The following is a 13,600-nucleotide window of genomic DNA, read 5'->3' on the forward strand; positions in this document are numbered from 1 at the left end:
AATTTGAGAATTGTATTAGATATTCTAGAATACTATGAAGAACACCCAGAAAAGCAGTTGGCCTTAGTTTTCTTGGATGCCCAAAAGGCATTCGACAATTTAAATTGGAATTTTATGACCAAACAAATTAAAATAATGGGATTCGGGCAAAACTTCGAAAAGATGATAAAGACCATTTATGACAATCAGAGGGCGAGCATCTTAGTTAATGGAGACAGGACAAGAACATTCCAAATCAGAAAGGGAGTAAGGCAGGGCTGCCCCTTGTCACCGCTGTTATTCATTTTGGCTCTAGAAGTTCTGCTACGTAAGATTAGAAATAACAAGGAAATTAAAGGCCTAAAAATTAGAAATGAGACCTATAAAACACAAGCCTTTGCGGATGACGTGGCACTAATACTAGAAGACCCATTAACATCAGGACAAAAAGTACTAGAGGAATTGAGTAAATATGGAGAGGTGGCTGGCTTTAAACTGAACAAATCTAAAACCAAAATATTAACTAAGAATATAACGGAAGCGCAGAAGAACGAGATAGAAGGAACTTTGGGCCTAAAGGTTGTCCCAAAAATAAAATATCTAGGAATTTGGCTAACCAAAAGGTGCTCATCTCTAAGAGACGATAATTATACCCCACTAATTAATAAATTAAAACAAGATTTGGATAGATGGAAAAAGATTAAATTGTCACTTATAGGCAAAATTGCGGCAATTAAGATGAACATCCTCCCCAAGATCCTATTTTTATATCAAAATCTACCAGTGATTTTAGAGAAAATTTTTTTCCTAGAATTAAATAAGATTATTAGGGAATTCGTTTGGGAGGGAAAAAAATCGAGGATCTCACTCAAAATTCTACAGGAAAAAAGGAACGTGGGAGGATTTGGTCTCCCGAATTGGGAAATGTATTACAGAGCAGCAAAGTTGATTTGGATAAGGGAATGGATCACCTTAGAGAACAAGAGAATCCTAATGCTAGAAGGCCACGATTTACAGAGAGGGTGGCATTCATACTTATGGGACAAAGACAAGAAAAAGAAAACCTATTTCCACAGGCATAAAATTAGGGACTCCTTAATACAAATGTGGGCGGGGATCAGGCAGAGACACTATACAAAAGTTCCAAATTGGCTCTCTACGGTAGAGGCATTGATTTACCCCAACAGGTGGGGAATGGAGAAACTGTGCAGATATAAAGATATCATTGACGGAGGGGGAAACCTCAAATCAAATGATGCTCTGAAAGACCAAGGCATAACTTTAGATTGGTGGACTTACCTGCAAATAAAATCAAGATACCAGAAAGATAAAGATGAATTTGGCATAGAATTGAGATATAACGGATTGGACAAAATCTTGATGGGACCAGGGAAAAAAGCGCTGGCCAAGCTATATAATTATTTACTAGATGAAGATAGAGATGAGGATACAATTAGAAACCAATTGAGAGCATGGGAGAGAAACATTGGGCATAGTTTGAACTTTAATGAATGGGAAGAGGCGTGGAATAAAAATTATAAATTAACTAGAGCAGCCACGTATAAGGAAAATCATTATAAAATGCTCCATAGGTGGCATTTAGCCCCTGCAAGATTATCAAAGATGTTTCCCAATGTGCACCCAAATTGTTGGAAATGCGGTCATGGGCAGGGCACCTTCTTTCACATGTGGTGGACATGCCCCGAAGCAAAAAGATACTGGAGCAAAATTCGGAGATGGTTGAAAGACATACTCAAAGAAGAAATTGACTTGACTCCAGAAATATTTCTCCTGGGAATGGTAAAGAAAGGGCATGGAAAGGAAAAGGTCCACCTCCTAATACATATTACTACAGCTGCCAGACTGGCATATGCTCAATACTGGAAAAAGAAAGACCTACCGCCAGATGACCTTATAATTAGCAAAATATTAGAGTGTGCAGAGACAAGTAAATTAACGCACGAAATAAGTGATGATGAAAATTCAGATTACGATACTGTGTGGGGAAGATGGTACGAATGGATAAATGATAGAATTAAGGAAGGAGCTTAAAGGTGCAGAAATTAATTAGAAATGTATAGTATAAAAGACACCAGATATTTCTTTCATGTACATATGTATAAACACTGCAAATCCGATGTCAAACAAAGTTGTTATTATATTTAATCTGTCTTAAAAAATCAATAAAGTGTAAATAAAAAAAAAAAAAAAGAAATACCTGGTTTTAAATGGGTTGTGTTTTGTTCTAAATATGTTAGACAATGGGAGGTTTTTTGGGTTGGCTAGATTTCGTTGGCAAGAAGAATTAATATTATTGAGAATTATAATAGCAATTGAGAAGCATTTTGAGATAGTTTCCATCTAACTGGGGAAACTGGACAGATCACTGTTATTATGGGTCAGAGTTGACACAGTGTGGGATACCAGGCAGACTGTTCTAGGGAAAAGAGGCTCAATATTATACTGTCAGTTCCTATTTCCATGTGGTGGATCCAACCCTGCATCCTTATTGTCAAGTTGCTGGTGACCTTAGCCTTACATTTTAGATGAACAGTGCAGACTTCTGATGGAAGTATGACAAACTAAAATTGGCTCTGCAAAAGTGGAGCCAATAGCCTCAGCCAAGTCCATGGAACTGGTGAGCAGACTGGTTCCTGGGAACCGCTCTGGAAAGGGAGAGAATGGGAGATCACACACACAGGTGCTCAGATGGTGCTACCATGAGGAGATGCAAGACTATAGTTTTCGTCAAGTTTAAGCACCAGAAACAATGAGATTAGCCATCTTGCAACTCTGGCAAGCACTTTTAAAAGACAGTAACTGTCCAATAGACACTTAATTAGGATAGTCTATACCAGGCATCTCATGGATCTGGATAGTTTGCTGTGGGGAATTTCCAAGCGACTTGGCAAGAAATTCTATTGATTGCCTCGTAGCAACTGTCAACAGGAGAGAACCTGGCTTCTTTCTGTGGAAATGGAGCAGCATATCATTTTCTAGTTGCCAAAATTCAGTAATCATAATTGTTACGAATTCAAGAACATGGCACAGTGCAGACTTTGACTTACAACCTTAAGGGATGTGATACAATTTCTTAAGTAGAGTTCATTGAGTTTGAATAAAATTGAATGTTTTGATTTTTTGAGAAATCAAGACGACAATGTTTTAATAAAGGAAAACTGTCTATACTGTGTATACATTAAAATTTTAAATTAACTCTCGCTATTTCAATAGTTTGGCTTTAAAAGCCATTTTAATGAATTTCTATAAAACTTAAACTGATTCTGTGGAAGTGATACTTTTTAAAAAACCAATAATTTTTAAGAAAATTGATTCCTTCCTGTTATGCCAGGATTGGGCAATTCACAAGTCTCATGCAGTCCTTAGCATGTCTTGATGCTCTATTAAGTGTCATCTTGCCATAGAAATTTATAATGTGTATGAACTAATCACTTGTCTGAAATGATAGAGGGTCTCTATCATTTGGACTAGAAGACCTCCAAGGTCCCTTCTGATTCTGTTACTCTGTTACATCACTAAATTGGCATTGTTATTAGTAAAAATAATAGTATTTACATTTCCAGTGAGGGCAAAATACATTGCATCTGCTCTTTATTGCTGGGCAGAAAATGCAATTCACAACATGTCACTGTTAGGTTCCTCATTGGAGCTTGGCAGTAAATCACAGATTTTCCCTCACTTCTTAGTTAACTTGTCAGCTTGACTTGGATAAATCTTAATCATCTTCCATAAATCATATTACTGTCCTCTTTTTACTAACAAGGAACAAAGGAGAATATGATTGTAGAATTTTAAAGTTTTGTAGTCTAAAAATGATACTAGATGATTACTACTATGATTTCTAGAATGGATCAATGAAGCACATAAAAGTTTCCCTTTTCTCTTCTTTCATTCTTGGAAATTAGCCAATATGGTGCATTCAGCAGAAACTAAATAGTTATTTTCCAGGGCTCACAAGAGCAGTTTATAAAAGAAGCAATGCCCAGACACATCAGATACTATCTCTATGTATGGTCTTCTAAATGTCAAGTAATCTAAATGTCAGTTCAGTGCTAAGTGAAAGCTATGAAAGGCAGAAGACTAGCATGAAAAAAAGCACTTTGCAGTCAATTATTTTCATGACCTTCTAGCAACAAAGTTGAAACTGCTGTTGTGATGTTATGGCAATTTACCATATATTTTGCATATTAGCTTGTTAATTTTTTTCTTTCCATTTCCTTTGTTCTGATTGCTTCTGCTCCCTGACATTTTCGAGATCCATTGTCTATTAGAGGCTTTTGGTTACCATGATATGTTCTGATTTGATATTTGGGTTTTTATCACTGGTTAATCCTGACTACTGACCGTCCCTTGATAAACAGCACCACCCAACTTCCATATAGCAACCAACACTTTCAAAGTAAAGAAAGTCATTGGTATTCTAATATGAGTACACCCTGCTTAGTTACTACAGTGATTAGAATGGGTGGGACTCTGAATATGTCATACTTTGGCTGAAGGAGACTGGAACTAGAACTAGTACTCTTGAAATTAATGAATCCCTATAAGATGTCAGGATAATAGTTGAAAATGAACGTTATTATTTATTTATTAAATGTCTATGTGCCCATCTTCCCTACAAGGTAAACAAGCTACATGTAATTTATAGAATTCTTTGTCCATCATGATTTGCGGAGAGGAGTTCTAGAAAAGACAGAAGTGGGCAATGTAGTCTTTCAGAATCTCAGAGGCCAGATAATCCATGCAGGGGCAGGGCTGGACTTTTATTTTTAAGTTTAAATTAAGGTTAGTTGTGGTCATGCTTTAGTATTATCTGTTTCATGCCACAAATTTTGTTAACTAAATTAACAATGCCAATATAATTTTTGGTCATGTAATATACTGGGCATTAGCAATCTACCAATAAAGACCAACCTTGTGATATAAGAGTATTGCTATTGACTAGAACCACACACGTTCCTTGCTTTGTCACAAAATAAAGCAGCCATTAATTACTTAACTATTATTTGGCTCTATTATCTAGAACTTGCTGAATTCAGAATTTGGATATTTTACAGTGAAAATCTTAAAAAATAATGGCATTGTTATCATCTATCTATCTATCTATCTATCTATCTATCTATCTTTCTGTCTATCTGTCTATCATCGTCTGTCTGTCTGTCTAATTTCTATGCTGTGCATCCCCTTTATGATTTTGGGTGGGTTACCTATTTAGGCAGAGTACTACAAATGGACCACTGCTGAAAGTGAGTGTCAATACATTCACATTCACAGGTGTATTTTGTTCCTCTAGAATTAATTTGTAGCAATTAATAGCAGGTAACTACAGTCAAAATAGTGTTAACTGGTAATGGAATGTATAAAAGTTTCATTTTAGTTAATGGCTAATGTCTTGATTGATTTGGCTTTGTTGTGTGGCTTTCGAACCTGTTTTTTCTACCTTTCTGATTTTATGATATGTTGATAAATATTGAACTCCTTGACAACTGCAAATGTATTGACTTCCCTGGTTTGTACCTTGTTACCTGTTGAATGATACAAAAGCAGAGAGTGAACATATACTATTCATAGGAAGAAATTTATTTAATAATGTATAACATTATCACTGGTCTTAATACACACACAGACACATAGATATATACTGTACATATCATATATATACATTGTATATAACACACATATATATTATGTGCTACATACAGTACCTGATTCCTGATACAATTTTCACAAATCTCATTTGATTTGCTTAATATATATCACACTAATAAGATACTTATTCTGTTTATTCAACCACTGCAAAGCCACAGAAGATATCTTAAATTCCCATAATCTGGTAACATAACTCTATCAAAAGAATGATATTTGATAAAAAATGCATCAAAAAGCAGCTCAGATCTTGGTCTGCCAAGAGTCAAATACTACTTATTTGCCCCAGAGTTAACAAAATATTTGCTTCCACTAGATCATTCTAATTAATGTGTCAACATTGTAAACGATATACTAAATAACTTCATGAAATACCGACATCACCCACACTTTCTCTCTAAAAACAGTCTAGAGAAAACACAATATGGTCAACATGGAAAATCTGGGACAGCAACATTATATATTATATCATTTAATTGCCAGTTGCTTTGTTAGTAGTTTTGGTCTTCATTAGGAAAAAAATTTAAATTAATTAATGTTCATACTGAATGTGTTTTTCAGTTATTAACCTTAGCACATTATTTTATCATAAGGCAAATGAATAACATTTGTTTGATCTTTCTCAGTTTCATTGGATTTATGGCAATTGTTCTGGTACTATAATCAGCACAAATCTGTTGCTTATTATGGGTATTGTATCTCTTTGGGGCACAGTGACCTCTACAGATAGCACAGAGCACAAATAAGGTTTTGCTCAGCTAACTCATTGTCCTTTCTGTTCTTTTTTTGTAAAAAAGTTTTTTTATTTTTTTTCCAAACACACAAATACATCTTTTGGGAACAGAGCTTTGATCCGGTCATCAATTTATTCAATTTTTTGTCATCTTTAACAAAATTTTATACATTCTATTTTGCCATAACACTTATTTCTTAATCTTAAATCACATATCTCAACTAATACCATTTTAGAAAAAGTTTACTCATATTTACCTAATCAAAACAATTACCCTTCTATTAACCCACCTTAAATCTTAATTCAATTAATACCTCATAATTTCACAATTCTTACCCTAAATCCTCATTATTAACAATACCGTTCAAACATGTTTATATTTCAAAATTATTTCCATTTCTAAAAACTCCCTTACATTTATTTATTACTTCATATAATGTTCATTGAATCTTTATTTCATTATTACTTTATCAAATTTAAATCTTATCTCTAATCTTAAAAATATAGCAATTTATCATTTAAACATAGTTCTTAATTCAAATAATGCTACATAATACAATTTCCCAATTATTTCCCTAAATTCTATCTATTTAGCCATACCATTTATATAAACACCAATTAAATAATTCTTGTTTGTAAATCATAATCATATATTGTTTCAATTTTCTTTTCTTTTTTGCTTAAGTAGAAAATGTTCAAATTATTACAATTATTATAAGTATATAAACAATATCAATTTTCTCAAATAATACCATCTAACATCTTAATAAAAATTGATTCATTATGTCCATTGGTATATTTTCTTTTAACATAGTCTATTTCTCATATGTTATTAGCTTCAATCCATATTTCATTTCTAAGTATCTGTAACATATTTCTTCTCACATTTCTATTACCATTGTTAATCTCAATATAGTTATTTTATACATCCAAGTCCTGCTGTCAGGTTTCGATATCGTCTTCAAATAAAATAAATTGCATTTCCAAACAGATAGTCTTTGAAGAAATCTTTCATTTTATTAAGCACGACAATCTGGCCCTGTTCGTGGCGAAGCCAGCTCTGGCTTCCTGACCTCAGACCCTCCCTTTCCGTTCTCCAAATCTCTGCGTCTCATTGGCCTTCTTCCAAATCACTCTCCCCATATCTACTACCTAAGCTCCCAGGAATGCCCCCCCTCCTTCTCATCTCCTAGGGGATATTATCTTCAATGAAAATAAGTAGGTGAAGTGTCAAGCGTCCTCTTGCCAGCTGGCCCCTCTTCTTCTTCTTATGTCAGCACTAGAGTAAATGCAGGTTGAAGTGCTGACACCTGGACTTTTTTATTTTCCTTAATATTTTCCAACCTTTATTCTTTTCATATCACTGTTAATCCCAATGTAATCATCATTATATTATTGTTAATCTCAATAGATTCTATATAAACCTCCTTTTTATTATTACTATTCACATATTCAGTTACTTATTCATATTTTAATCACATTATTTTTATCTTCTTTATTTTCCATCTCTGTATCTTATTTCTCCATCTTCATTTTCTTGTCCGCTTGCATGTACTCCATTTCAGCTTCTGTATCCTCAAATTTTTGTCCTTTGTGCAACATTTATAATTAATTCTCTTATTTCCATTTTCCAAGTCAATTTGTTCCTTCTCTAATTCCTGCGCCGTTTTTCTTTTTAAGTTAATATTATTCCAATTATAAGAGTTCCGTTGTGTTCCCTTCTTTCTAATTTTTTTCCCTCCAAAGCTCTCACGGTTGTTATCTGTGAAGTTCACAATTTTCCAAAACAAAAACCAAGTTGCAATATTCCTTTTTATTGCAGAAGGTGTCTCTCTGTAATCCACAATTTCCAATTGTTTAACAAGTATCCATTTTGTTTCAATTACATAACGTTCATACTTAGCTTCTCTTTTTCTTTTTAGTTTTAAAAGTATCAAATCATATTTAAAGTCCAGTCCAAATTTAAATAGCTCTTCTCACTTCTTTCCCCCCCCTTTTTTTCTTTATTTATAAACCACTTCTTTTTTAAAGCTTATTGTCCATTCTCTTTGTTTTTCTTGAAATTTAAAAAAGAAAGGGAAAAAAAAGGATCTCTTTATTTCTTTCCAATCCTTTGACCATATCTAGTTGTTTAAAGTTTCCAAATAGTTTGTTCAGAAATCACTTTTCTATCTCTTTAAAGTTACGCTTCAAAATCTTCTTTGCCCCCATGTTCCTTAGCCACTATTTCCTCATTAGGGGTCTTATAATTGAAAGATGATTCCCTTGTTGTTATTTCAAGCCTGGGTTGGCTGCCACTCACCCGGCTTTAAAAAGACTCTGTTCCATTCCTCTCTTCTCTCCAGCTCTATACTTAGTCCAGTTGTCTCAGCTTCGTGGCAGCCGCCATGGCTGCCATCCGCTGCCACCGAGTCACAGAGTTCCCTCCGACCTTTGAGGAACTTGCCTGTACCTCTTGGTCATCCGAGGTGCCTCTCTTTCTTCCCCATCCCTACAGGATGGTTCTGGTCTGCAGACCCATCGGCGGCGGTTCGTCAGCCGGGGTTTTCACGGAGTTCATCGGAGCCCGCTAATTCCCCGGCTGTCTCGCCGCGACGCCAAACCGGAAGTCTCTTCATTGTCCTTTCTTATTGTAGGCAATTATAGATGAAATCATACTTATATGAACTTCTCAGTTTTATTTTAAATAAATGAAATAAAATATTGCACTTAAAAATAATAAATTTAGCGCATATAATGTTAGACCAGGTAAGAAAAAACCCCAAGCTCTGTGTTGTTTTCACTTTGAAATGAATTAATAAGCATGTTTAGAAAATGAATGGCCATAAATATAAATAAGTGAAATTGTTGGAAAAATTATAGTAAACAGTGCTAATTTAAAATCATAGAGGCACTGGAAATTTTTTTTAGAAAGGAATGACATTTCAGGCCACAAGAATTTTCTCTAACAACTATAGTAATTTTTTGAAGAATGTGGATTTGATATGAATAGGAGAATTCCAGAGGAAGCAGTATGCAACAACATGTATTTCCTTTGAAATTTATTGTTCTTGGGATAAATAGATGATTTCTGCAATTTTTCGTATTTTAGGTAATTTGTATATATAAAGTAAATAAAATAGTTGATGAAGTAGATCTGATAGTTCTGATAATGTAAGAGGCTCCCCCCAAAGTATTAGTTTTAATTATATTTCAGTTGTAATATTTCTTTGCAATAACTGTATTTAAATTCGGTACTGCTGACAATTAAAAAGGCAAGACCATTCTTAAAAACATTCAGTGTAAAACCAAAACGTTATGTTGCTAATTTGAGTTTTTTTATGGGCATCAGAATAAGTATAAAGATAACCTTTCCACTTCTAATAAGAAATCATTAGAAAAATCTATTTTGTTTTGATTTATTCAATCTGTCTCTAGTGGCATATTAGATAAAAGCAAGCAGATTAATATATCTGCAGCCTGCTAACCTCAACCAATGACTTTTATGAGCATTTCTTTTGAACTTGCTGATTTGAAGAAATAATTCATGGAAGATAAATTGTTCACAAATTATTTTTCTTAACATAGCCATGTTTCAATGCAAAACAATTTCGTTGAAAGAAAAGGTAGATTAAATAATATAAGGTTCATAAATCAAAGCAAATAAATAATTGTGTTAATGACAACACCATTTAATATGCTGTGACCAAACTACTGGCTTATTGGACACAATCCAGCTCAAACAGTCCAGTTTCATGTATTTTTGTTCAAAATAATTCTTGCTGAGTTTAGAAGACTTTATTCCTTACCCTGTGAGTTTCAGTAGAAGGAATTATACATATTTATCTCTTTTATTAAATGCTATAGATTTTGAAGTGGGAAATGTTCAAAATTGACTATTCAGACCAATTTAAAAATTAACTTTATATCTCCTGCTTTGAGATAATAACTTGTAGTTGCATCAGTTATCTATTGTGATCAACTCAGTTGTGAGAGAGACACACATCTCCTTCATACAGAAATGTGTTGTATGTCTAGTGATTAACAGTCTAAATGAGGGAGAAAATGAATTTTAATAATCCACCCCTTGGCTGACTCAAATCAATCTATTAAGAAGTGGTATATAAATGTAAGTGCAATGGCTATTGCTATTTATATATTCATAAATACATTGCACATTCTTAGTAGAAACCTTGTCATTACAATGGTAATTATTTCTGAATAAATGTCACTATGCTATACTATGCAATTATATACAATTAGTTGCTCTAATTTTTGTTTACAGTGGATAGATTCAGCCCAAAATTAAGTACTTTCAAATCCCATTCACTTTAGTGGGAAAGATTTGTACTGAACTCTCCCATAAGAAAAGCTTGAGTGATATATGATTAGTAAACTAGTTTGTGTTAGTTAAGGATAATGTAATTTTTAAAAGCTACTTTTACATTGTGAAATATTGATGCATGCAGTTATATTTCATATTGATTCAATTAATCAGCAAGAACAATACGGTAAATTACAAAATATTAAAAGTATTATGCGAAAGAAGGCCCACAGGATTCAAATTCATTAAGAACATTGGTAGTTTAAAAGCTCCTCATATCAATGGGAAACAAGTGATCTTTCAGGTGTAACTATCTATAGCTAGGCCCTGACCTATTCAAGTTGCATCACTATTTTTTTTAAATCTCTGCAGACACCACTTTATTTGGTAAATCATGGGGAAAATGGACCAATTCGATGCAATCGATGCAAAGCTTACATGTGTCCTTTCATGCAGTTCATTGAGGGAGGAAGAAAATATCAGTGTGGCTTTTGTAACTGTGTGAATGATGGTAAGTAGCATTGCTTTTCTGGTTGTTTTTGAAATGATAGAAAACTCATTCTCCAAAGAAATTTTAAAATAGTTGAGTTAATTTAAAAAAAAGACACCTAGAACCTTTTTCTTTCACTTTATTCCAACTGGAAATACTGTTTCTTAGAAAATGTGTCACTTATGTGGAAATTTCATCTAGTAGTGTAGATGAATGTATGTATCTCAGTTCTGTTTCCAGAGACAATGCTGAAGAGCAAAGAAGGTAAAATATATTTTAATGCAGTTCTTGTCTTTTGAATAAAGCTATTGCTTGCAAATTATGACTATTTCTGAGTTTTGCAATAGTTGTTAAAATGGAGCATCCCTGACCAAAGAATTGATTTGCATTTATTATTTGTTCAAATATAGGCTGGACAATATATTTCAGGGATTCTTAATTTGGATTCATGAATTGAGTACAGGGTTGGACATGATGACATAATAGGCCCTTTCCAACTCTATGGTCCCAGACCAGGTGTGTCAAACTCAAGGTCTGCAGGTTAAATCTGGCCCACGATGTGGTCGGATCCAGCCCATGGGGCCGCCCTGGAAAGTGTAAGGGGCCATCCTGCGTTGCTTTGGCCCAATCTACCCACATTGCTATGGCCCGGTTTACCCGCATTGCTACGGCCTGGTCTACCCAATGCAAAGAGGAAACATGCCAGCAGTTTGGGGAGTGGTGTCAAGCTGGCCATGCCCACCCAGTTGGCCACGCCCAGTGACTGGCGTCAAGCTGGCCATGCCCACCCAGTTGGCCACGCCCAGTGACTGGTGTCAAGCTGGCCATGCCCACCCAGTCAGCCACGCCTGCCCAGCCCTCCGAGATCAACCACAACCCTGAAGTGGCCCTCAATGAAATTGAGATTGATACCCCTGTTCCAGAGAATGAAGGAATGATCAATTTAAAAAGACCAAAGGAAATGAAGATTAGATGATCATGCTAATCTTCTACTCATGTAAGAGCCATTGGAAAACTCTGCTGAACTTTCTTCAATCTCTGCCCTATTCTCTTCTCAGCATCTTTTTATTTCTATTCTAATATGAAAATTCACATTACAGTCAAATCTTATGCCTGATTTTCAAATGTGTATTTTTTGTGGATTACCACAAGACATGTAGGTATAAAATTGCAATCTTGAAATAAGAATCTGCATCTGGCCAGGATGAATTGGTATTTTGCTTAAACATTTTACTTCATATGAACTGAAATTTTGAATTTGTCCATTGAAAAGATTCCAGCGTGCTCCTTCATGCATTGCCTGATTGAAAGTAGACTTCTCAAAGCCTTGTATTATTCTGGCAGTTGAAAATGTGCAATAGAGTCGCTCAATCTTTGCTTTAGGAATTACGTGGAAATATTTCACATTGAAAAGACAAAAAGCTTATCTGTTGTTTTTTGTATGAGAACAGTTAATCTTTCTTTAGAAAAATACTTGAATTTTTCTGTAAAACCACTTCCTTAAATAATAGCTGTGAATTTTATACTGTGTAAAATAGGCAAGCAGGGAAGGAAAGATATTATAATTAAATCAAACTGTTTTCTACAGTATATAGATTTAAATACATTTTTGAACCACTTAGAAAAGAATAAATATTAAGGCCTTTGCCTTACTTTATGTCAGAGGACTACCATGGTTAAAACATCCATTAATTTTACTAGGCTTGGAGTTGCTTTGAACAGTAGATGCCATGCCATATTTGTCCAAGTATAACTGCATGTGACTCATAAATACAAGTTCCTAAACTTCTGGCTGAGTCCCAAAGCTTTGCCAGAATGCCTTTTTCAAGATGCTTGCATCTAGTTGGATTTCCTCAGCTGGATCAAAGTGTCACAGAGCTTTCCCTAATACAGTAATCTTTTCAGCTGTGAAACATGAACCTTAAAAGACTTATGCCAACTCTTATTTGCCTCAAAGCTTAATCTCTGGAAAGAAAGAGAAGGCAGTTGGCTGCTGGGACTGTTTATTCAGCAGAAAGTTCTCACAAATGTATGTAGCAGTGAACTATCAAACATTTAGACTGATATTGCCATTTACAAACATTTGTTTGCATTCCTGCAATATTCTTTTTATTGTGCTATTTTTTTTTTTTTGCACTCTGATTTTCATCATAAGCAGGAGAACAATGTCCAGTCTTGTGGAGAAATGATGGCCATAGTAAAATAATAGTGATTTTAGTTCCAGGTTCACAGTAGCCTCCCACTCAGCAGCTAAGAAGTGTGATACAGGTGATACATTTGTATTTGTAGTCTAAAGTATGGTTAAAACTGAAACTTTGCATGTGCAAAATGTTTGCTGGGTTCATAACAGAAAGATAGATTGTGCACTAATATGTATTGTTTGAATGTTAGAAGAGGTCAGATGTTCCCACAGTGAACAGTTGTTTGA

The 13,600-nt window shown here is 34.4% G+C and overlaps 1 protein-coding gene across 1 annotated transcript in view; it reads left to right on the forward strand.

The window, feature by feature from the left end:
* The window catches only part of SEC24D (SEC24 homolog D, COPII component), a 69,535-nt gene that overhangs the window by 30,250 nt on the left and 25,685 nt on the right, over positions 1–13,600 (forward strand). The window contains exon 9 of the mRNA XM_034442818.3: positions 11,055–11,193. Within this exon, the coding sequence (XP_034298709.2) occupies positions 11,055–11,193 (139 nt within the window). The remainder of the gene's footprint in view (positions 1–11,054; positions 11,194–13,600) is intronic.

The sequence above is a fragment of the Pantherophis guttatus genome, chromosome 8 (assembly GCF_059756535.1).
Source record: "Pantherophis guttatus breed Tessera chromosome 8, ASM5975653v1, whole genome shotgun sequence".
Lineage (NCBI taxonomy): Eukaryota > Metazoa > Chordata > Lepidosauria > Squamata > Colubridae > Pantherophis > Pantherophis guttatus.